This window comes from Colossoma macropomum, unplaced genomic scaffold (genome assembly GCF_904425465.1).
Source record: "Colossoma macropomum unplaced genomic scaffold, Colossoma_macropomum, whole genome shotgun sequence".
In the NCBI taxonomy this organism is placed as follows: domain Eukaryota; kingdom Metazoa; phylum Chordata; class Actinopteri; order Characiformes; family Serrasalmidae; genus Colossoma; species Colossoma macropomum.
The window spans coordinates 7,969,416-7,995,309 of NW_023494784.1; the positions used below are offsets into that span (position 1 = coordinate 7,969,416).

The 25,894-nt window shown below is 40.5% G+C and overlaps 2 protein-coding genes across 3 annotated transcripts in view; both read right to left on the reverse strand.

Moving 5' to 3' along the window:
- Nucleotides 1-686: 686 nt before the first annotated feature.
- frzb (frizzled related protein) lies at nt 687-14,751 on the reverse strand. The gene is made up of 8 exons (XM_036572646.1): nt 14,747-14,751; nt 13,609-14,153; nt 12,431-12,466; nt 12,031-12,087; nt 10,795-10,860; nt 10,230-10,434; nt 9,711-9,774; nt 687-2,931 (listed from the first exon to the last, which is right to left on the reverse strand). The coding sequence occupies exons 1-8, from the start codon at nt 14,749-14,751 to the stop codon at nt 2,896-2,898; spliced, it is 1,014 nt and encodes a 337-aa protein (XP_036428539.1). The 3' UTR covers nt 687-2,895.
- A 4,329-nt stretch (nt 14,752-19,080) lies between these two features.
- nckap1 (NCK-associated protein 1) overlaps nt 19,081-25,894 on the reverse strand; it is a 97,093-nt gene continuing 90,279 nt past the window's right edge. The window contains exons 28-31 of one of the 2 annotated variants that reach the window (XM_036577107.1): nt 24,896-25,012; nt 24,148-24,257; nt 22,715-22,804; nt 19,081-19,472 (exon numbers count right to left, since the gene is read on the reverse strand). In XM_036577107.1, the coding sequence (XP_036433000.1) occupies nt 19,356-19,472; nt 22,715-22,804; nt 24,148-24,257; nt 24,896-25,012 (434 nt within the window). In that variant the 3' untranslated portion in view covers nt 19,081-19,355. The remainder of the gene's footprint in view (nt 19,473-22,714; nt 22,805-24,147; nt 24,258-24,895; nt 25,013-25,894) is intronic. The other variant, XM_036577116.1, reaches the window with a different exon arrangement.

A 25,894-nucleotide genomic window follows, 5' to 3' on the forward strand; every position in this document is an offset into this window, starting at 1 on the left:
AGCGATTTTAATCCAGTATGAATCTGCAGTGTGTAGTTTTACAGTCTGACAGTAATAATTGTGGAGCGATTTTAATCCAGTATGAATCTGCAGTGTGTAGTTTTACAGTCTGACTGTAATAATTGTGGAGCGATTTTAATCCAGTATGAATCTGCAGTGTGTGTAGTTTTACAGTCTAAGAGTAATAATTGTGGAGCGATTTTAATCCAGTATGAATCTGCAGTGTGTGTAGTTTTAGTCTGACAGTAATAATTGTGGAGCGATTTTAATCCAGTATGAATCTGCAGTGTGTGTAGTTTTACAGTCTGACAGTAATAATTGTGGAGCGATTTTAATCCAGTATGAATCTGCAGTGTGTGTAGTTTTACGGTCTGACTGTAATAATTGTGGAGCGATTTTAATCCAGTATGAATCTGCAGTGTGTGTAGTTTTAGTCTGACAGTAATAATTGTGGAGCGATTTTAATCCAGTATGAATCTGCAGTGTGTGCAGGTACTATACCAGCTCCAGTGGTCTTCAAGGTGCTTGATTAGGGAACAGGCCCTCTGCTCTTTCCCTGTGTGCGGTAGTGCAGGGAGCGGCTCTGAGGGGATGTTTATATAAATCTGACCTGACTCTGACTCTGAACAGCACTCACTGTGCTTCAGGCCCCACAGCACACAGACAAACCTCTGTAACTCAGTCACTTATCCAGGCAGATATGTTTAATAGTGGATGTAAATGTGATAACAGACAGAGTGAGTAATGGTCTGAAGTGGGCTTGGCGCAGTGTCCAGTCATCTAGCACTGATCAGTCCAGTAAAAACACTGCTTTAAAACAACAACAGCTGTTTCAATTAACCAAAGTTTGCATGCCACTCAGTATGCATTCTTACATAAACAGCTCCCTAGGAATGGCTTACGATCAAGCGTACTGAACATGTGTTAAAGAAAAAAAAAAACAGGACTAAGAAATATTATGCAGGAAAAAAAGAGAGAGTTCCTTTTAAATGAAGGTTCAATAAAGCTCAACATTTGTTTTTGTTGTCCTCAATAACATTTCACTCCCAGCACTGGATCTTCCTCCGTTCTCTTTGTGTCTCCTGCCAAAAGATGCTCCCCCCCCTCCGTTCGTCGTTTTTCCTTTGAAGAATGTTTAATCCAGCGGATAAAAACTCGGCACAGCTGCAGCTGCTGATGTAGCTGCGCCTTCCACTCCTTTGAAAGCGTGAAAGCCTGATGGAGTCGAGTCCAAACACTCCGCTTTCTCTTCCCACCGCTGCTGGATCACTATCAGCCGCTCCAGTTAAAGTGATAGTTTAGAGATGAATCAAATTTTCCTCTCAAATGTCTGAGACACGTTTGGTGTCTGAAGTTTGCTTCTTTAATTTTAGTACTGGAGCTACGAGGCTAATGTAGCTACAAATAATGGAACCATGGGGAAATGGGAGTGGTGTAACCATGGAAACTAATAGCAGTTGTGTATGACTATAATAAAAACTGCAGCTCTTGCAATTTGAAAATTGCACTCTTTCAAATTTTGATTTTGATATAAAAACAATCGTTCGGCTCTGTTTCCGACAGTGTATGACACACTTTTATCTACAGACATGTAAAAAATTAGCCCTGCAACTCCAATACAAAACTGATGAAGCCCACTTCTGACACCAAAGATGCCTTTACTGATTAACTTCATGTGGAAAACTGAATAAAACTGATTTTTCCCCTCAAATGTCCGAGACATGTTCGCTTCTGTAAGTTTAGTACTGGAGCTACGAGGCTAATGTAGCTACAAATAATGGAAGCTCATTGCAATTTTTCTGACCAATATTGCATTTACGATTTAAATTGCAATTGTTTATAACTGAGATATAAATTGAGCTATGGACCTTTTTTTTTGGCTAAGAAGACCAGTGTATATTTTTTCCTGGTTTAAGGCTTGAACTGTTAACACAAAGTACCAGCTTGCCAGTTATTTGTGGTTGTGATATCACAGCAGTTCACAAGCTCCATGTTATCAGTTAAAATTTGCCTACTTAAAACTTGCATAGTGACAACATTGTTGACAATAGACTGCATGCCTAAATCATCACACAAGCTGTTCATGCCTGGAAATATTTACAGCGTAACTGTGGAAATGGAAGCTGTGTAACTATGGAAATGGGAGTAGTGTAACCATGGAAATGGGAGTGGTGTAACCATGGAAACAGCAGTCGTGTAAGACTATAATAAAAAACTGCAGCTCTTGCAATTTGAAAATTGCACTCTTTCAAATTTTGATATAAAAACATTTTTGATATAAAAACAGTTAATCGTTCAGCTCTATTTCTGACACTGTATGACACACTATTATCTATAGACATGGAAAAAATTAGCCTTGCAGCTCCAGTACAAAACTGAAGAAGCCCACTTCTGACACCAAAGATGCCTTTACTGATTAACTGCATGTGGAAAACTGAAGAAATCTGACTTTTCACAGAACTATCGCTTTAAACTCCTTCATGATATTTTTTCACTTTAATTCCTTGATGTTTCCTTTTTCAAGAAGCCTCAGATGACCCTTAATCTCCCCACATACACCCATCCAAAATAAGTACACACACACACACACATACACACACACACACACACACACACACACACACACACGCACACACACACACACACACACACACACACACACACACACACACAGCAATGTCGACTGAACATTTTGTTTGTGCAAATGCAAACAACAAAAAAGAGAGAATATAAAAACATTATCATAAAAGGCAACAACTAACAAAACAAATCTCTGCTACAACTCTTCCAACTTGACAACATTTGAGAAGAACGTCCAATAGTGCAATTTTTTCAGTTTTCTGGGGTACTTCCTGGTGTTTGGGGTTTGTCCGTGTGAGAAAGTGTGTGGTCAGGTTAGTGGCGGCGAGAACTTCGGAGCGTCTCCCAGCGCTGGAAAAAAACAACAGCAACAAAACTGCGTCACTCACAGACATGATACACAAGCAGAGTGTTAAACATGCAGTGTGTAGTTTTAAGGGGTTCCATCAGCAGAAATGGAATATATTAATCAAAACCATGTTTTCATCAGTGTACAATCACCTGTAACTACAAAGCATTGTGTTTTTGGTAGCTTAGAACAAGCTCTTCAAAGAGTGGGTCCTCTTCCACCAGAGGCCACCATATTTCTACAGTAGCCCAGAACGGACCAATCAAACACTGGCTCTAGAGAGCGCCTTTCATGTTTCTACATTTGAAGCGGCAGCTTGAATTTGGCGGTGCTATAGTCCCGCCGGTGCTATCTAACCATTTTGTGTTGTGAAAAGTTCAAGAACCCAAATTTTGACAAACAGAAGCTCATACTTATTATTTACCACAAAAAAAGCGTGTGAGGGTGAATCCTTGTCGTCAAAGAAGTGAAAACATGAAGAAGCCAAACGAAATCAGGACAGGCGACAGCAGAAAACCTGACAGCCACCATAGGTTCTACTACACGCTTGGAAAAGGAGGGGTGAGGGAGGAGGATTCAGCTAGTTGCAATCTGCACCCTCACCACTAGATGTCACTAAATCTTACACACTGCTTCTTTGACAAATGTGTGGGCGAGGGAGGGATGGAAATAGTTACCATGGAAATGGAAGCTGTGAAACCATGGAAATGGGAGTAGTGTAACCATGGAAATAGCTGTAGTGTAACCATGGAAATGGGAGTAGTGTAACTATGGAAATAGCTGTAGCGTAACCATGGAAATGGGAGTAGTGTGACCATGGAAATAGTTGTAGTGTAACCATGGAAATAGTTGTAGTGTAACCATGGAAATAGTTGTAGCGTAACCATGGAAATGGCAGTAGTTTAACCATGGAAATGGGAGTAGCGTAAAAATAGAAATGAAACAAAGGTTATGGTGCTTGATTTATTGCTTTGTGTCTACTGAACTGAACTAAACTGAACAATATTCACAGAGCCGACTCTAACTAATAAACAACATAATCGGCTGCTTAGGGCCCTGTGGCCACCAGGGGGCCACCTAAGAACTACTGCGTTATTACTGTACCATTATGTTGTCCAATGGCTCAAGTGACTGAAAAATAGCAACTGCAAAAGCAATTAATTGTGCCTCCAAAAAGATCTTCTGCATTTTGATACGACAACAAAAATCAGAAAAACACAGAGAAGATGAGAAGAAAAAGCTTAAAGATAAAGGTATGTTTTTTTTGTAGTGGTAACATTGTGATATTTGTTCGGTCTTGTAGTTGGACAACAAGAGGCAAGATGTAGCGGATCTGTCTAATGAAGCAGGTTCAACTTGGACGGGCTTTATGAGATATCAAACACACAGTTAACTCAAATAACAACAGTAACAGCAATTAACAGCTTTCTCTGTTAATCCAGGCTTAGATACTCAGGCTGTGGTTGATACAGTAGTATCCAAGCATGCACACAAAACGTGACGTTTATGACAAACAGCCAATCACAACTAAGACGAGGATGGATCCAGAATACAGAGAAGGATATCTATAACTTCAGCCGTAACTTATTAATCCCCAGACGTGCACCCAATCATCAGCAATACACAAATTATCCAATTATAAATGTATATCATTTAGCTTGTGGTAGACACTGTTATTAGTAAGCCTTTCATTTTTCAGTATGTCAACTAACCCTCAAAAAATCCTGCTTAGGGTCCCTAAAAGGCTGTGCCGGCCCTGAATAATCATTGAATAAAGTATTGGAACAACAATCAATAAACTGATATTGATTTCTCTCATCATAAACGTCAGGCTGCCTGAGAACAAACACTGTCACTGATTAATCATCACGGCAGTGATGCACAGTAAATGGCTTGTTAATGAAGACTGAAACTACACAAGGCTGCGATACGCATGTCAGCCCTTTACCCGAGCACAGTGCTCTGTACTGTCTGCTACAAACATGCAGACCAACCAGGTTCCAGATGAGTTTCTCTTGGTGTTTTGATGAATCAACACAGTCATGAAATCCAACACAAGTGGACTATTTTGGTCAAAGTAAGAAAGACCAATCCTTAAATAATGTCACATTACCATTTCACACTACTTCACATTACTGGTAATAGACTGCAGGGACCAACTACGAAGCATTATGTCCCAGAGACATCGCTAGCCAGCTATCCTACTTCTTTGAAGCTAAGCAAACAATAAAAACGAAATTTTAAGCACAACAGAACACATGATTACTGACCTCGCATTTAACTGCACTGTAACTGACAGCAGGGCTGCCATCTCCACCCTCTACATTTTGGCCCAGTCCCATTTCTTATTTTCACCCCTACCCCTTGTTTTTGAGGGTCATCTTGCCCCTTGGAGCTGAGTTACAGGGTAGTGTTTGAAATCTTCCCTCTGAAATGGGACCCTCAAATAAAAACAGCATCACTTCATTAACAGCTACTAGCGCTGCTCTGTAGGTGACCCTGCCAGTCTGCAGTGACAGCAGAGGAGGGTAAAGTTCAGCTCCTCACTGCTGGGCTTTAGTTACATTTAGGGCATCATATGACTTCAAAGAGGGGGGCAATTATTTATTATCACAATTCTCTGGTGGTATGAAGCTGAAGTCAGATGTTCACCAGCTGCTTGTTCGAATTTTCCTGTTCCACCTTAAACAGTGCAGCAGTTACATTCTGGCGCTTCAGGCGTCAGAACTGCTGGACTATTTAAGGTGGAACAGGAAATTTATCTAGCGAGCTACCGAGACATCAGCATGCTACTAGCGATTTTTTATGCTTGTTATGAAGAAACGACCATAATACACTGAAACGACATTAAACTAATCGTGATTTTTTAACAAGTAAATTTTCACATTTGTGGGTTTCTTTGGTCTCTTGTTCTCCATCTTGGTGGTTTTTCTTTTCTTCTCATAACTCTCTGTTTGGAGTCTATGAAAAACCTCCATTTGGAGGGTCATGTAGCCCCAACACTTCGCCCTACCCTTCTATCTCAACAAGAATCGGGACACCCTACCCCTAGACGTGAATGTGCAAAATGGAGGGCTAAGGGCTAAGTGGTAGGGGTGAGGGGTGAAATGGGATTGGGCCTTTGTCTACTAAGTCCAGGTGATGGGTAGCTGTGCTTACAATGCAATCCAAGGTAGACAGATGTCAGTGACCTCATCTTCTCAGGTATCACACTATAGTGCTGCCTAGAGCCTAAATATGTAACCAACAGTGCATCTTTTCAAACACCTGTCACTGTATATTGGGCTAATCTGAACCAATCAGACCCAGTGTTTTATACACATTGTTTAATTGGATAAAAATAAGCAGTTTAACTTTAAAAGAAAGAAGACATGCTAACATATGAAAATGCTTTAATTCCGGGACATTTCGGTCCAGGTATGGAATTCATTTCTTCCAAGACAGATAACCAAAATCCAGGACGATCCAGGAAAATCCTAGGAGGGTGGCAACCCGTGGTGGGGACTGGCTAACAAAGCACCTTTTTTCAGCTGGAGACACAGATGTCAGTTGAGCTCAGTACTGCTGCGTTTACATGTAGGAATCAAAAAAACGCCTAATTTAAAAAAACTGGTGATGATGGGTTTTGGTGGTCACGTTTATTTCTTCAAGGTGAATAAAAATGCATGAGAAAGCAAGAACAGCAGATTTGGGTTCATCCTGTACTTTAAGAGTTCAAGATGAAGCGTTTTCATTGGCATTAATGACTTTTTGGACCAGTATGAAATCTGAGGGGGCCTAACTTCCAAGTGAGAAGGCCAAGCCCCCTGCAGGCCCCCCATAGCAATGCCTCTGACCTGAACGTGAAAGTTTAATATAACTTACAACATAAATCAGTTTAAGAGGTTCATGCTGCTATGACAGTCTTCAAGATATACCTATATATATATATATATATATATATATATATATATATATATATATATATATATATATATATACACACAGTGCTGTGAAAAAGTATTTGCCCTCATCCAATTTCTTCTATTTTTGCTTATTTGTCACATTTAAATGTTTCAGATGGTCCAACTAATTTTAATATAAGATGAGGCAAACACAAAATGTAGCTTTTAAATGATCATTCCATTTATTGAAGATAAATGTTTCTTCAAAACCTAAATCACCCACATGAAAAAGTAACTGCCCCCTAAACCTGATAACAGGTTGTGCCTCCCTTGGCAGAAACAACTGCAATCAAACGTTTGTGATAACTTGCGATGAGTCCTTTACATCGCAGTGGAGGAATTCTGGCCCACTATTCTTTGCAGAATTGTTTTAATTCAGCTACACTGGAGGCTTTTTGAGCATGAACTGCCCATTTAAGGTCTTGCCATAGCATCTCAATGGGATTCAAGTCAGGACTTTGACTCGGCCACTACAAAACCTTCATTTTGTTTCTTTTGAGTCATTCAGAGATGGACTCACTTGTGTGCTTTAGATCATCATCCTGCAGTATAACCCAACTATGCTTGAGCTTTAGGTCACAAACTGACACTCTCTTCCAGGATTTTGTGATGGAGAGCAGAATTCATGGTTCCATCAATTACAAAGTCCAGATCTGCAGAAGCAAAGCAGCCCCAGACCATCACACTACCACCACCATGTTTTACTGTTGGTATGATGTTCTTATGGTGGAATGCAGTGTTGGCTTTACGCCAGATGTAACGCGACCCATGTCTTCCAAAAAGTTCCACCTGTGACTCATCAGTAAACAGAATATAATCCCAAAAGTCTTGGGGGACAACTAGATGTATTTTGGCAAATGCAAGACAAGTTCATGTTCTTTTTGGTCAGCAGATGTTTACGCTTTGCAGCTCTCACATGGATGCCATTTTTGCCCAGTGTCTTTCTTATTGGGGAATCACGTACATAGACCCTTAACTGAAGAAAATGAGGCCTGCAGTTCTTTAGATATTCGTCTGGGTTCTTTTGTGACCTCCTGGATGAGTCATCGATTTGCTCTTGGTGAAATTTTTCTAAGCCGGCCACTCCTGGGAAGGTTCACCACTGTTCCAAGTTTTTTTTTCCGTTTGTGGATAAAGGCTCTCACTGTGGTTCACTGGAGTCCCAAAGCCTCAGCAATGGCTTTGCAACCTTTTCCAGGCTGGTAGATTTCAATGACTTTGTTTGGCAGCTGAATTTGAATCTTTTGAGAATGTGGCATCACGTGCTGCTGTTTGAGACCTTCTAGGCTGCTTCATGTTGCCAGACAGGTTCTTTTTAAGTGATGTTGGCAGTAATCATGGCTGGGTGTGGCTAATGAAACTGAACCCAACAGTCCATTGAATTCAGCTAACTGGTTGATTTGCTAACTATGGGGGCAATTACTTTTTCACATGAGGCTAGATAGGGCTGAACACCATTTTTGTATTCAATAAAAGAAATTATCACTTAAAAAACACGTTATCTTTACCTGGGTTACCTTTGTCTAATATTAAACATAGTTTTATGATCTGAAACATTTACATGTGACAAATATGCAAAAACAGAAGAAATCGGGAAGGGATATATATATATATATATATATATATATATGGCCTACTAGCTAGATCCCTCACCAGTCACACAATACTACCAAGCTGGGAAGGTGAAGACTAGCATGAGCTTCTTATGAGATACGTGAAGCTCCACCACATCTTCACAAAACTGTTGCTCACTCATTGGACAGCTCAGTTAATGCCTGCAATGATAATGAGTGACAGGGAAAGGGGATGACCATAATATCCGCCCAGAGAGAGACACTTATACTTTCTTGGACCCCACATACAGCCAATGCCTAGATAGATGTGCCCAGAAACATATCTAGAACAACAACAGAGGCTAAATATTATACACAAAGACCAAGAGGGCACTTGTACAATCTGAGGGCAAAAGGGCCAGAGCTTGGCATTAAAAGCTAGTGCTGACCCTCATCTCCGTCCATGCAGACCGAGTTCTCACCACAAAGCTGTCAACTCCAGAGCTATGAGACTGTAACTCTCCCACTCAGAGGAACACAGTCACCAGCAGTGGAATTTCCCATTCCACCCCGCAGGCTCCAAATATCACCATAACATCACTGAAGTAGAGGTAAATACACCCCAAGTCACCAGACTTCTTAAAAAAACACTTTCAATCTCACTTTCAGCACTTTCAGCAATGTTACTGTGCCCAGTGGATGGTGGGTTAAACTGTGAGCCTGTATTTTCATTTGTTCCTGAGACACAGAGGCTTTAAACACCAACGTTTGAATGAAGTCTAAATTAGGGCCACACCCAATTTTCAAGGCCTCTCGGCATCTCAAATGAATTAGGCCCGACTCTCTGCACATAACTGGGCACAACAACACTGTTTCCTAAAAGAATCTGAGACGGTCAGTCAGGAGGAGCTCTGTGATCAACCTGGATTCCTCAGCATAATCAACTTCTTCAAATCGTAAAATCTTCAACTGAAGAGAGGAGCTGAAAGGTCAGATTCAGCCACAGCTGGTGAAACACGATAAGGGAAACCGCTACTTCACCCTCAAAAAGGCCATCGTTTATCCAGCTGATGTGCAGCTTTGGTCTCAGTGCCATATGTTTAAGTGAACCGCTGCACCGTCAGGATTTCTCAGTTAGCCGGATAACTTACACCAAATGTCAAGCCTGTCTAACAGGAGGACAGACGAGGGACACTGCTACTGGACAGTCCTCACTTTGGGCTTAAAGACACTGATCACTTTACATAAATTTAACGTGACGCGTCTCTGTGTGCTCTGTGGTACCTTCACTTTGTTTCCTAACCGATCCCTCCACTTCTGTGCAATAGAGCCATCGATGAGCAGCAATCTGTAAAAGAGTAATAATAATAATAATAATAATGATAATAATAATAATAATAAGTGTAAAAATGCATCCATGTGTCCTGATCTGAAGGTGGTGGGTGATTTTATGTTCAAATCACAACCCTAGTAGTACTTAAATACAAATATATATATATATATATATATATATATATATATATATACATATATAAATTATATTTAAAAAAAAATATATATATATATATATATATATATATATATATATACATACACACACACACACACACACACACATTCTAAACATCCACATTAATACACATTAATATACACATATTCTATAATACAAGTCTATAATAATAACATTTTGCACTTATTTCTTGGCCAAAACAAAATTCTCAAATTTAAAACTAAAAAAAGAAAAATTGGATTGTTCTTATTTTAAGCCCTAAACATGCCTAGAGAAGTTAAAGCTAACATTACCTGGAGCGTTCCTCGTTCTCGTAGCCCATGATGATATATTCCTCGTTAGCGGTGAGGGGGGGGCAGGGGCAGCCCGAGTTGTAGTGCAGAGTGACCGTGTCCCGAGGAATGTTGACCAGAGATGACTTCAGGACGTCTTTCACCTCCACGATAGCACTGAGGTCGTGATTGCGGGTCTTTATCTCCTTCACTCGGGCACGTATGACTACAGAGAGAGTTTACTCACTTACACTGCACACTCATCGTACGACTTACAGTGTCTATTACTGATTACTTAGTAACTACCAGGAATTACTCACTAAGTACTATTAAGCATTAAGTCAGCAACTACTACACATTATTATTATGATTCATAGTATCTATTATGAATCATTCAGTCTCTCGTATGAACCTAATGTGTAAGTTCTGCTAGGAGAGTGAGGAGCTGAAGTGTGGACCCACAAACAGACCCTCAGACTTTAAAGGTTTACACAAAATTAATTAAGTTGTAACAATTTATGTTTAGACTCTTGTGTTTACACTCGCTAATTCACCTCCTTACATTACACGCAGCCTGAAGACTCACCATAATTATAATTCTTCTTTAAGTAGGTCTTCTGGGCAGGTTTTACTGCCTTGCACTTGCAGCGGTCTGAAAATAAAACACATGTGCTTTCAATCAAACTGAACACATACAATCTACATCCACAGTCAGACTGAACTAATACCAGCTATCAAATATTTATTTCTATGTATTAATAGCTATTAAGCATTTTAAGAGTCACTCTCTACCTCTACCCACTGATTAAAGAAGCTTGATATCTCTCTCTCTCTCTCTCTCTCTATATATATATATATATACATATATAGATAGATAGATAGATATATCGTTGCTGTCAGAACAAAGCCTCATATCTCCAATGACAAACATACTTTAAATGTAAGTCAATGGAACCAGAATGTATTCCAAGTAATTTTGGGCCGTTTCTCAACAAAAATGGAAATATGAGGTTTAGTTCCGACAGCAGCTACATATTTTTTTTTTATATATATAAATAAAATATATTATAAATATATTATAAATAAAACCTCATATCTCCATTTTTGTCCTTTTCCAGTTTTTGACATAATTTGAAAATTCCTGTTGCCCTGTACATTATGCCAAAATTTCATGATGAATGGACCCAAAGAGGCGGCCCAAAATTACTTGCAAAAAAGTCCGGTTCCATTGACTTACATTAAAAGCAAAGTATATTTTCTCCTTTTCCTGTAAAGTTATTGTTTTGGAGCAATATATATATATATATATATATATATATATATATATATATATATATATATATATATATATATATGTAGGTGTGTGTGTATATATATATATATAGGGGTTTGAACACCCCTGGTCAAATGAAATGTTGTTCCTTTTCTCATTTTAATTTAACATGTCCTCTACAGGCAACACACTTAATCATGGCATCTGCAAATGTGCACGATTGCTGCATTAGTTCTCATTTCATTCCAACATGTTAAGCTCAGCAAATAAACAGTGACTGTGTATTAAAATGTACAGAAGTCTCTGTAGAGGATGTGTTCACTCATCTTCACTTCAAAACATGTCCTAAGACCAGGGGCGCCCAAACTCACATATATAAGCCTCTTTATAACTGGATACACTGTAAAATCTGTTCCTCATGCAGCATCACACTACACCCTCCTGCCTGGGACTCGTATGTTACGTAACTCAGAGGGGAACTCTAACATGCACTCAGAGCCCAAACAGTAAAGCTGATGAAGAATGAAGAGTAGAAACTGTGCAAAGTACCACTGACTCCTTTACAGTTTCCGTTGTGGGAGTCCATGGGGAAGTCTGGGTTCGACTCTGTAACGGACGAGAAGTGAGTTTAGAGTTTCACCCGCGAGAACTCGGACTATTTAACCCCCAAACACGGAACCCAGTTTATCTAAACCTGCGGGGCTGAGATCGGCTTACGCTTTTTCTGGGTTATGAACATCCCTGCGCCGTGTTGATTTTGGCAAATTCGACCCAGCCCTCCCCCACACCTACCCCCAACACCCCCCTCCACCGCCCCCCGACCACCACCACCTCTTATTTCTCTTCACGCAGAGAGAGCCTCATTTCATCACTCTATCACATCTCAAACCGGACAGAAGAAAAAACCCCAGACGAAATACTGAGAGGAGAGAGAACTGCAGTGTCTTACCGGGGTTACATTTTGAAGGGTCTTGAATGGGATTATCTATAAAACACCAAATCTCAGCTTTACTTGGATTATAATAACATTACAACTAATAATAATAATAATAATAATAATAACAAGAAGAATGCTTAATAATACTAACAATGTATAAGCACTAATGCTTCTGACATACTAATAACATATGAATACTACTGCTACAAGAACTAGCACTACACGCTTTAAAAAAGGTTCTTCGGGGGTTCTTTAGTAAAGAAAATGGATCTATATAGAACCATAAACACCCCTTTGCATGATTAAAGAGTCTTTGATGGAGAATGTGTTGTACATGTTCCACATAGCAGCAGAAAGGGTTCTATATAGCACTAAAAAGGGTTCGGCTATTGTGACCAGCTTGACATCATAACCATAGAAGAACCCTTCTTGGTGCTATATAGAACCCTTTTCAAAAAGGTACTACAGAGAACCACGTACAGCACATTCTACATCAATCTGACGAACGCTTTCATGATGCAAAGAACTCTTTAATCATGCAGTTCATGGTTCTATACAGAACCATCTTGAAGAACCAGGTTTTCTAAAGAGTGTACTATTACTGCTACCACTAATAATAATGATGATAAAAAATGCAATATAAAAGGTAATGTTATTGTTAGTTGTGCTTAGGCTACTGCCTTAGCAACAGCAATATAAATACAGTACTTATATTAATAATAATAATAATAATAATAATAATAATAATAATAATAATAATGAGAAGAAGAAGAAGGAGGACTTATATAATCACACATAAGAAGATCAAGAAAAAAAAAAACACGTTAATTTCACTGCCACTACACTAAGTAAGTCTTGTGCAAAGGTTTTGGCACCCATGGTCAAATTCCACATTCTGTTGAGTGTAAATAAGTGAACACACCTTCTACAGAGAACACACTTCTGCATATGTTGGAAAAAAAAAAAATAATAAAATGTAAAAAAACAATGTAGCCTGTGCAAAAGTTTTGGCACGTTTTCTTTTTCCCCCAATATGTTAAATTCAGCGAATAAACAGAATTTGTGCACAAATATTTACGTGGTAGATGATGTAATTTGACCAGGGGTGTTCAAACTTTTGCATAGGCTGTTTAACAAGGTACTGCTACTTTTAACATATTTATATATACTGGTGCTGAGTGAGTTCCTACCCGGTCCCTCCGCTTTGACTATGGCCTCAGGTGAGATGCACACGCCCCGGTCGTAGACGGGCAGCTCCTCGCAGGCCAGGCTCTCGGGCCAGGTGTGGTTGTAGCGCTTCATGACGGGCTCGCAGCCGCACTTGGCGCGCTCGCACACGGCCTTGCAGGGCTTGATGGGGTCGTGCTGGAAGTCGATGGTGCAGATGGGCGCGTACATGGCGCAGAGGAAGAAGAGCAGGTCGGGGCTGCACTGCGTGCCCAGCAGGCCCTCGAACTGCTCGATGGCCAGGACGGCGTTGGCCTGCGTGCTGTGGTGCAGGTGGTTGGGCATTTTGGTCATGTTCCACGGCATGGAGCCGCACATGGGGATGCGCACGGGCTCGCACGAGGCGGCGGCGGCGCGCCGGACGCCCAGCAGGCTGAGCGAGGCCAGCAGGCACAGGAGGGTCTGGTGAGAAAACATTTCAGGCACGACCTCCCTTTTCTCTCCTTTCCAAGACAAAAAAAAAGCAATCCCGGTGATCGATAAGCCGATATGGCGATAGAGAGAGGCTCTTTATAGCGCGCGCATGGAGACGCAAAGCGCACAGAGCGCCCTGCCAACAGAGAGAGCAGGAAAAAAAAACTTTCCCAACTATCTCCGCGCTCTTGCGTCACCAAAAAGGAGAAAAGAGGTCATCGCTTTCACTCCTCACCCGCAAAAGAAAGAAGGGAAGAAAAAAACAACAACAGTTTTAACCCCCCGCGATGAAACAGTGACGCAAAACAGCCTCGTGTCTCTCCTCGCTCCGTGACTGCGCTCCTCTCCGCTGGTGCGCACCGAGGAAAGTGAGATCACCGCGCGCTCCACCTCGAGCACAAAAAGCAGGAGGGGTGGAGGGGTGGTTTGGGGGTTGGTGGTTGGAGGTTAGAGGTGGAGGTGGAGGAGGGGGGCATGCCCGGTGCTTTCAGCTCGCGAGCCTCCTCCCCTCAGCCTGTGGGCTGCGTGCGTAAACGCTTTAGCCACTTTTCCTGCTTGGAGCAGTGTTAGTGTCCAAACCTCCAACACAAACCAGCAATTAGCAATCAAGCCTTTCTTTGCCAAAAAATTCTTAATGTATTAAGAGCCATCCTAAAGATAGGCTTTTTTATAGGTGGACATACATACCCCATTCTCAACTGCATTGCCTCGTTTATTGACCTTCTCTAAATCGATCAATACCCTGGATCGATTCTTATTACCGAGCACACTATTAAGTATTGAATTCGAGCAGAAGGCCTGTTTCATAATCTTACAGCAAGTCAGTGTGTCACTGCTGATGGGATTCCAGCAGTTTCAAGCTAATGCTAAAGGTGTGCCCCAGGGCTCTGTTCTAGGACCTTTGTTGTTCTCTTTATATATGATTGGAGAGAAAGTGTAAGAATGCAAGATATGTCTTTATGTAGATCAACACTGTTACTGCACTTTGTCCCTAAAGCAAGCAAGAGTTACAAAAAACTCTTGATTATTTAATATTGATCACTTAAATTCTTATAATTGCAAAAGTGATTTAAGGAATGTGTCATTTTTCCAACTCTCTTACTGGTGATTATCCAAGTCTGCACCTTTACAGACAACATAATTAATGTGTATCAGTTTGTAAACACCTCAGGATTTGGTGAGATGATTAATGAGGTGGATGGTTGAAACCGAAAAGTTGATTAATGCATGGCTAGGTGTATAAAGCCCCCCAGCATTGGGCTGTGGAGCAGTGGAGCTGCATTCTCCAGTGATGAAGCTCCATCCAATACCTTTGGGATGAGTCAGAGTGACCCAGAACTGACCATCCAACAGTGCTGAATGCACTCAAATCCAAGAAAACTTGCACAAAAAGAAGAACAAAACTGAGGTTTCTTTATAGATGTAGACATTATCTTGGCTTTAAGAGCAGGAAGCATTACTGAGGCAGTCTTTATTGGTCTTCTATTGATGCAATTTATATAAAGGCAGCAACCAGCACTCTCAAACGACTAGACTGTTTATCACAGTGAGAGTAGGTTCATTACTGGTGACACGTTTCTCACCCATCACTGTGAACTTTAGAAGAACATACACGACTTCTTTATCAATCAAGCAGCCAGAAACACTGACTCTTTTTTATATACAAAGAAATTCTTGGGAAGTTACAACCTTGTTTTCAGCTCTCAACCATCAGACCTGTCCTATCTTTTATGGCGCCCTGTCTGGTGAGGATACTGGGAAAACTTTGGGTCTCACTTTATTTGGATAGTCCACTATAGTTTCCTATAGACTGTCTACAGATGTTCAGATTGGTAACAAACTGTTGAGACTCGGCTGATTCTAAACAGTGGTGGGGTTAGGGTTAGGATTTGGACCAGGGTGAGGGTTGGGTTTAGGTTTTGGGTTGAGGTTAAGGTTAGGGTTAGGATTAGAGCAGGTTTAGAGTTAAAGAAAATGATGGTCAATTTAGTAGATATTTAGTTGAATGTAACTTGAAAGTAGATTAAGTATCTACAAAGCATCTAAAATGGACTATCCAAATAAAGTGTTACCTTAATCAGTGTTTTCTAAGAGTTGGTGATGGTTGTTTGTCCTTTTGTGCATCTGCTGCAAGGCCTCCACCAAATTGCGGCTTCCCCTTTAAATAGAAAAACACCCTGCAGGACAAAAGTGAGGTTAGCTGTAAAACATCAGATCAACAAAGCTGCGGGCCAATACACATGCTCATTTAAAGCAAACATCCCTGACAGCTGTTCTAATTACCGTCAATTAGTGAAAGCGTCTTTTAATGGGGTGTTAACTGTTTGCTGAAGGGATTTTGGCTCATGAGTAAACCAAACTGGAGGCACAGACAGGCCAGTAGGAGCGGCAGGCTGGGAATAACTTTTACACAGATTCATTCTGTCGCTTTGGTTAATAAGACATTTAATCACATTCAAAAAAGATGAAGAATGCAGGGAAGTCTAACTATAACAGGCTTTATAGGATCCAAAGGGAAGCTAAATAAGCTAATAGTGATGATGAACAAAGAGCGAAAAAATAAAAGACAATCCAGAAAACTAAAAGAGGAACCAACATATCTAATGCTTCATTAAAACAAAAAAGTAAAATATGGTCCATTTGAAACCAAGCGCGACACACCCGCAAAAGAAACTCGGTGTGTGTGCTTTGGCCGAGTCGCTGTGAGAAGATTTAGACCAGATCCGCTTCAGTTCGAAGCTCTAACAGATTGCGTTTGTCAGTGCGGACAGAAATTTGCACTCTGAAAGAACGGACGAGAGGACACGGTGCCTGCAAAGCTCATACCTCGCATACCAGAACCATGCAAGGCATGTTAAAGTGTTCACTGCACTCTGTCATCAGCCAGGAGAGAAGACAAGGAGTTACAGGTTAATTAGCATTCAGAATACGAACCATTCTTCAAACGTTTCAAACATTTATGCAACGTATACACCTTCAGCGTACAACGGAACCAAGTCTGAGACCGGCCTTCATTTATATAACGTCCAGTCAAAACAGATTATTTATATAAGTGTTCAGTGAGTCACTCTTTACCTTTATCACAGCTTCCATTCTTTTCAGGAGACTCACTTTCAGCTCCTCAAAGAATCTGCAGACACACCTCCAAAGTTCAGTCTTAGAAGTTGGTTGCATTTTATGAAGTAATCAAACACATTCAGTGGTGTTGAGGTCTGGACTCTGGGGTGGTCAGTCCATTGTTCAGCTTCTTTGAAGCAGCTTGATTTTCTCCTCTCTCTCAAAGATGAAAGCTTTAAGTGCTGTTTATCTGATGGGGACAGTGTTGGTGTCGACCAGGGCCCAGTCCCATTTCTTATTTTCACCCCTACCCCTTGTTTTCGAAGGGTTATCTTGGAACTGAGTTACAGGGTAGTGGTTGAAATCTTCCCTATGAAATGAGACCCTCAAATAATAAGAGCTTTACTTCATTAACAGCTACCAGCGCTGCTCTGTAGGCGACACTGCCAGTCTGCAGTGACAGCAGAGGAGGGTAAAGTTCAGCTCCTCACTGCTGGGCTTTAGTTACATTTAGGGAATCATATGCCTTCAAAGAGGGGGGCAATTATTTATTATCACCCACCCCAAATTCTTCAGTGATATGAAGCTGAAGTCAGATATTCACCAGCTTCTTGTTCAAAGTTTCCTTTCCACCTTAAACTAAGCAGCAGTTCTGAGGTGCCAGAATGTAACTCCTGCAGCATTGTAGGTGGAACGGGAAATTTAGCTAAGGCCACCAGGAGATCAGCAAACTACTAGTGATTTTTATGCTTGTTATAAAGAAAAGGACCATAATACACTGAAACGACAAATTAAGATAATAAAGTGATTATTGGAATTTTTTAACTGAGAAAATTCTCACATTTGTGTGTTTCTTTGGTCTCTTGTTCAGCCGTCTTGCCGGTTTTTCTTTTTTTCTCATAACTCTCTGTTTGGAGTCTCTGGAAAACCTCTGTTTGGAGGGTCATGTAGCCCCGACACTTCGCCCCACCCCTCTATCTCAACAAAAATCAGGACACCCTACCCCTAGGGGTGAACACGCAAAACAGGGGTAGAGCTGAGTGGTAGGGGCGAGGGGTGAAATGCGATTGGCCCTGGTCTTCCAGGTGGTTGTTAGGAGTCGCATTTTTTCTATAATTTTAGATCTACAGTTTTGAAATTTCCTGTTTCTCCAACTTACTTTCCTTTGATTTCCCCGTTTTTCCACTGGATTATCCTAAATCTGATCTCCTTAGAAAAACGAATTTACATACTTAAAAGCCATTTTGACTCGAAATTTAATAATGAAGCATCTCAGACTTTTTCAGGGTACTAAATTCTCGAAACAGAACGCGAGACCACAGAGCGCATATGACCCAATGTTTATTTATGTTATGGAAGATACATGGTCATTTCCAAAAAATTCAAAACATATAAAATTGATAAGGGGTCAGAGGGGGAAGAACAACTTATAAACATTCAATAAATATGTAAGAATGTTTATCATACCACACAGAAAGTTACAATGGAATCTAAATGCCGACAGGCATCATGAAAGTTAGTTAAAAAATTATACTATGCTTTATACAAACAACACTATAGGTTGCTTTTATAACATGTAGTTACCCACAATTCTGTTTCGTTTCAAATGAGATGCTATATATCATATCATTATTTTGGCAAACGTGTCAAAGGAACACAAAAGAGTGTGATCATGAAAAAAAAAACAAAAAAACAAAAGAAAAGTAAAAGAATTCACAGAGCTAGAGAAAGAATGCACGCGGTAACCCACACAGATTAGAGCTAAACGACATCGAAAAAAAGAATCACTGTGTTTCATAGAGGCATCTGTTATGTTAACGAGTATTTTAGCATCATGTAGTTATTTCTGTAGTAATTCAGCCCCGCCCACCCGCCCCTCCCCACCAAACCAACACACACATCCAAGTACTTTAGTGTTTTTTTTTTCTTCCTTCCCCCAAAACCGCAAATCCCCCCCCCCCCACCCTAAACAAAACAAAAAAAAACCCAAACAAAACAAAATCTGATCAAAAATTATATTTAGTGTTACTAGTCCCTGACAACCAAACTCGAAGATTATTGTAACTGGTCAATAAACAGCTTGCTCTCTATTTTTTTATCCTTTCTATTTTGTTTCTTTTAGAGTTTTGAAGAAGGTTTGATCCCATATGAAGTCTTGCACTGGTTAGACTGTAAGACCGGATGGTCCTACAGAAGTGTGTGGAATGAAGCCGGCCCACGTCTCTTAGCGACGCTCGACTCACGCGGACGCGGAAACGGACTGCTTGTACACGGCGTGGTAGGCGTTCCGGAGCAGCACGTAGGGGAAACAGGACTCCAGCAGGTCCATGGTGAGGAATGGAGACTCCTGGACAATCTGCAACATACACAAAGAGTTACTTAAGTGATCATACAATAATCAAAATCTAGCTCAAGATTTATCAGGTGCCATTTGTTATACGTTTTTCATACAGTCACTGTCAAAGTTTGCATTTCTAAAATGGCTTTACAGGAAAAAACACTCTTGACTTTGAATGGAAGTCAATGGACCTCATTCAGCAACTGTTCTTACATAGAAATTTCCTCTTAAAACCCACTTATGCAGTTTTTACGAAGGCTCTGACATTCACCAGTGTTCTATAATTTGGGGGTTGTTTTTAGGTCAGAACAGAATCTACACACTCAAAAGCACAAAGGTGAGAACAGTTCTGTACTTTAAGAACACGTCATGAATCTGACAGAGGTTTTCTTACGATCTTTCTCAAGAACACGTTTAAGAAAAAACTAAGGCAGTTATTCGTGAATGAGGCCTGAACTTCTTGGCTTTGGATGGAAGTCAGTGTTCTTCACTTTGAATGGAAGTCAATGCAACAAAATCCACTCATCAGGAAGTTTTAACACATTGTAAATGTCAGCTGGAATTTCTGAGTTCTGTAAAAAAAAATTAAAATGACAAAAATGGAGCTGCGAGATTTTATCCTGACAGCAATGGTACGTTTGTTTCATAGCTGTGAAGATAGACAGGCTTTGATTTGTGCCACTGCTGTTCTGATGTCACTGGTGATTTGTGAGGCAGTGCTGGCCGATACATCATCTAAACTGCTACTGCTGTCACACAACAATGCGTTAACATGCATAATCCGAAAACTGCAGAAAATCAGATTATGTCAGTAATCCAATCAGCATGTTTACTTGCACTTGAGTAATCAGATAATGGGGAAACTCCAGGTCTACATGAGTCAGACAGTAATCGGATTTCTGCTTTGCAACCAGCCAATAAACTCACAGAAGAAGACGTGATGTAAACATAATGTAAAACTCGAGCTTCATGCCGTGGCTTTTTTTTTCTTGGCACCATTTTACCTGAAAATATGAACAAACATCATCTAGAAGATGAAGAATATTTAAATCCTTAATTTCGTCAAACGTAATCGGTTTCAGCGTCGTTCCAAAAGTGTCTCGCGGCGACGCTGCTCGCTTATTTCCGGCACTGCCGTCTGTTTTCGCACATGCCCAGACTGAGAAATCCGAAAGAAATCAGAGTAAGAGTTTATATGCACTGAGAAATCTGATTACTGAGCTAAAATCCAGCCTCTTTACTGGATTTCTCAATCAGATTTCAAATTCGGAGTATGGTGTTTACAAGACCATTTGAATAATCGGATAACTGCAGAAATCCGATTATTAAATTCTACTCCATAAGAAGCATCCTCAGCACATTGTTTTTGCATTTTAAGGTCTGTTTCATGGCTGTTCCAAGACCTGGAAAGAAACTGAAATGCAATGCAATGATTTGCTGGGTGCTTCAGACTGTTTTGAAAGAACAGTCCAAAATACATATAAACTAAATAAACAGTTTCCTTTCTGGAAATGTGGTTTCTGTCTGGTTAATGTTTAATGTAATATGCTGCAATATTCCAATATAATAGAAGAAAACATAATAAACCAGTTCAATCAAAAAACCTATATCCCTGTGCAAAAGCAGAAGACCCTTCACTACTTAATTTTTCAGTGTCAGTTTTCAGTATTTATTCTAAGTCACTCTTTCCCTTTATTCCAGATTCCATTCTCTTCAGGAGACTCACTTTCAGTTCCTCAAAGAATCTGCAGACACACCTCCAAAGTTCAGTCTTAGAAGCTGGTTGATCATTTTCTGGAGTAATCAAACACATTCAGTGGTGTTGAGGTCTGGACTCAGGGGTGGTCAGTCCATTGTTCAGCTTCTTTGTTTGATGTGTCCGTCTCCTTTTCTCAGTGAGGTTCTTCTTGAACAGCTACACATCCTTTCAGACCCACAGCGCTGAGTCGTCTTCTCACAGTGGAAGGATGGACAGAAACACCTGTGGATGTTTTCAGATCTGAGCAGCTTGATTTTCTCCTCTCTCTCAGAGATGAAAGCTTTAAGTGCTGTTTATCTGATGGGGGCAGTTTTGGTGTCTACCAGGTCTTCCAGGTGGTTGTTAGGAGCCCCATTTTCTCTGTAGCTTTTAATCTTTTTGTAAAATTCAGTTTTGGAAACTCCTGTTTTTTTCCCCACTTATTTTCCTGTAACTTTTCTCTTCCCATTGGTTACATATCTAATCTCTTCAGACATTTCTTCTGAAAAATGAATAACTTGCACTTAATGGCTGTTTCGACTGGAAATTAAGTAAATGTGTGGTCTCTGACTTTGGCACAGTACTGTATTTCAGGTTTAGTGCAGAGCAGCAGTATTGACTTTATTAATGCAAAAATAATATTAAATACCCTGATATATTTGAAAGATGTTGTGATACTGAATATTATAAACACTTCTGGGAAGAACAGGTTAGAAGGACCGTGCTCTATAGTCTCATATTCTCATAATGCAACATCTAAAGCACAATTCTTGAAAAAGTCTTAAAGATTTGTCCTTTTATTAAAGTTCCATATTAAACTAGTTGCATTATGTTGCAATATAAAATTTCAATATAAGGACCAGCGTTTAACAAGTCTTACATAAAGTACTTGTATAACCTAAGAACAAAGTTGTGGAAGCCAAGAAACAACAACCGCACACACACACTTGTGGGTACACACATATGCAGGCATTCATTTACAGGCACACAGATCCACCCAACTCATCCAAAAGCTGTGTGAACAGATTTTGGGGCTTTACTGGTGGTTTTGCTAGTCTGCCATGGAGCAGTGTGTGTGTGTGTGTGTGTGTGTGTGTGTGTGTGTGTGTGTGTGTGTGTGTCTGTCACTGGGTGGAGGACACACACATGTCCTCAGTCAGATAAAGACATTTGTCACTTTCCATTACACAATAGCGGCCGGCTGCCTGTAGATTACACTTCAAAGCGCCGCTAATCCTGCAGCCAAATCCCACATGAGCTCTTCTGATCAAAAGACGGCAGATACATATGCATGACTGCAGATGTACAGTCAAATACAAATCCCCTAAAAAGCTCTTAATTTTATAGTGCTGAAGAGCCAGACGGTCTTTCTCTTTTCTTAAAAAAACACTGCCACAGTTTTCATCTTCTGGTCATCGCTCAAAGTCGTCTGAGTCAATGTTCAGTATTGCATTACTGAGCTGTAGCAAGTTGGGGGGCAAGATTTTACTCAGAGTGAGTGGTGCAGGTGGTGGGCACTCACCATGTCAAGGAGAAGATAAACAGACTCGCGATTCCTGGTGGTGGTTTTATCCGTCTCCTGACCAATCTTCAGCAAGCTGGAGGAGGCAAGCTAACGGGCAGAAGGAAAAAAAAACAAGATTAACGTTACAATTAATACAACAAATTTAATACAACATGTAGTGATTTTAAGTATGTCGATGTGTTAGTTTAACCATTTCCAAACCTCTCCTTGAGGAAGCCCAGTATTATTTACAGTTATCATCCAATACCTGGTTTTGGCTAATCAATACTTAATCGAGTTAAATCAAGTGTGCAGCTGATGGAATATAACAAATCCATGTAATGGCTAGAAGTATTGAGGAGGAATCTAGAACCAAACTTGTTACTTCTACCAAGATAAATGGTTTTAAGAAATGTGCTTAAGTGCTTAAGACATTTGCATAGAACTACATACACAGTAGTGCTTGAAAGTTTGTGAACCCTTTAGAATTTTCCACAATTTTTCTCAATAAATAAATGACCAAGTCTAATATTTTTGTCTCTTTTGTTTAATTCGGTTCTCTTTATCTACTACTAGGACTTAATTTTTAAAATAACGTCAAATTTTTGCAGAAATCTAGAAAATTATGAAGGGTTCACAAACGTTCAAGCACCACTGTACATGCACTCTGTCCAAAAGTATCCAGCCACCTCTTCTAATTACTCCACTCACCTACTGTAAGGTGCACTTACTGTTGAAACAGATGCTGAGTTGAGCGCTCACAGCTTTAATCGGCATAGAAGAGCATTGACCAATAGAATGGGACGCTCTGGAGCAGCTGCATATGAGCCTAAGGTCACCTTGCCCAATGCCAAGCGTGGGCTAGAGGGGTCTAAACCCCCCCAGCATTGGGCTGTGGAGCAGTGGAACTGTGTTCTCTGGAGTGATGGAGCTCCATCCAGTACCTTTGGGATGAGCTGGAGTGATCCAGAACTGACCATCCAACATCAGTACCTGACCTCACTAATGCTCTTGTGGCTGAATGCAATCAAATCCTCACAGCAACTGCAGCCCTCTGAGAAAAGCAGAGGCTATTACTGCAGCAAAGGGGGACAAACTCCGTATTAACACCCTTTATATTAGAAAGTGTCTACAAACAATGAGGCACGATAAGCCATACAGCAATGGTAGACACTACGAACAAAACTGGGGCTTCTTATACACAGAACAGTCACTCGGTCACTGTTTCTCAGTCCTACAGCACTGTTTAGTTTTGTTTCTCCGCTCTAACACACCTTACTCAGCTGCAAAATAGCTGGATAATTACACGCCAGGTTGAATTAGGTGTGTCATTGCAAGTAAAACACTCAGCTGTGCAGTGCAGAAGAACCACTTGCATAAACCAATGTGCCTGGCTTTGTTGAATTTGGAGACGTTAATCAGAATAGTGTCTGCAGATGTGCTGAACTCACAGCGAGGAACTCTTTCAGACGATCCTCAATGCTGCCCTTGTGGATGGTGAACAGCGCAGCAGCAATCTGGTTAATGGCCTTAGCCAGACAGTGGATGTTGTTGCAGTGGCCTGAAATAAGTTTGCAAAGAGTCAACAGTTACACAGTGAAAATAAGCTTAAAGCAACAAAGTCCTGCAAAAAAGTACATAGTTTCCCCTCCTTATCCCAAATATAGTCCATCATGTTTGGAGTCTGAGGTTTATTTCTAGGAGCTATGAGGCTAATGTGGTTAGCAATAGAAGCTCATACCTTACTAATTGTCTCAATGGACAGAAGTACGGAGAAAATCCAGCTTCAGTACGTTTATATTACACGACACTCTCATCCAAATGTGCAAAAAGTGGAGGACAAAGCCATATAAGGTAATAAGTACAATGTCTATCTTGATTTAGTTACATTAATGAATAAATTACCTATTTTTTTAAAGTAAGTGAACAGTAAAACAGGCTATTTGCAGAGAATTGGTGTAGAAATATGAGATGATGATTCAAAAATGAAGTGTGAATGAGTACAATAGGGTGGCTGCCACTGTTTTTAGCTGTATCTGTACAATTCATTTATATGTTTACATTTATGTCATACAGTGTCGGTGGGAACTTAATATTGGCTGCTGTTATCGATTAATGTATTTGCTATGCCACAGTATGGATATAATTAATGTAGGATGCGCAGACACCCAGAAATGATGTATGATATAAAGCAGTTACCTTCAATTGCAGGGCTGTACTGAGACATCACGTTGCTGGCCAGGGTCGGCAGGGAGACGGCCACAAACACCATCAGCAGGCAGGCGATCTTGTACTCCTCCTCTGGGCTTATGTTCTCTGTTATCAGACACGGGCGAAAAGGGAATTACTCCACCACTCCTCACACACACCTTTATTTTGGTTCCAAAGGGAACGGAGCGGAAACCTCGGGGAGGAACGTTCCCTCTCACCAGGCGCCGTGCGAAAGCTACGCTGAGGAGCCAAGAAAAATGCCGCTAATGTCCAACAATTAACTCTTATTTGTATTAGCGCTCTGGGAGTGATCGGGATGAGGTGACGCACTGTTTTGACAGTAAATAGCGGAGATCTGTGTTAAAACACAAGCAGAATCGATCCAACCGGCAAACGGGGCCAAATAACAGTCTGCCCAGGCCCTCTCCTACGTTCTCAAAGGGTTATATGGAGTTCTGTGGGGTCTGATGGTACTACATTGAGCTCTTCTAATATGTTCTGTTGGGCTCTTCTGATAGGAAGTGTTAGTGCTGTGCAAAGTTTAAAGGGGAATTCCACCAATTTTCAGAATAATTCGGCCTTTGAGATGTAAAAAGATTCATCTAGTGTGGTTTAATTTGAAGAGGTTCATTGTAGAGAAGCTTAGAGACTCAGATGTCTTTACAGTGGTGGTGATAGGAACCAGGGATCACCAAGAATATAACACAAACATAGACATTTTATTTACTATCCAAACCCACCAGTGAACCTACACGAGTCTTCTGAGCTTTTATATATAAATGTTAATGATGGTAAAATAGTGGAATATCTGGGACTATTTTGCCTCACAACACCCTGCATGCATCCCTCCACCATGAATGGACTCAAATAAATGGATTCAAATACATTTCAAGTCAAAACTTTATCACAAACTATTATAAAACAATGTGTCAAACACCAGACATCATATATCTAACCGTTTCATGTAATAACTTTGTGAGCAAGCCT

Excerpts from the sequence above, each read along its gene's own strand:
- frzb (XM_036572646.1), bottom strand. Across the intron at positions 10,861-12,030 it reads AAACTGTAAAGGAGTCAGTG|ACCGCTGCAAGTGCAAGGCA; the intron begins GTACTTTGCACA and ends TTTTATTTTCAG. Across the intron at positions 2,932-9,710 it reads GGTTAGGAAACAAAGTGAAG|CGCTGGGAGACGCTCCGAAG; the intron begins GTACCACAGAGC and ends GTTTTTTTCCAG.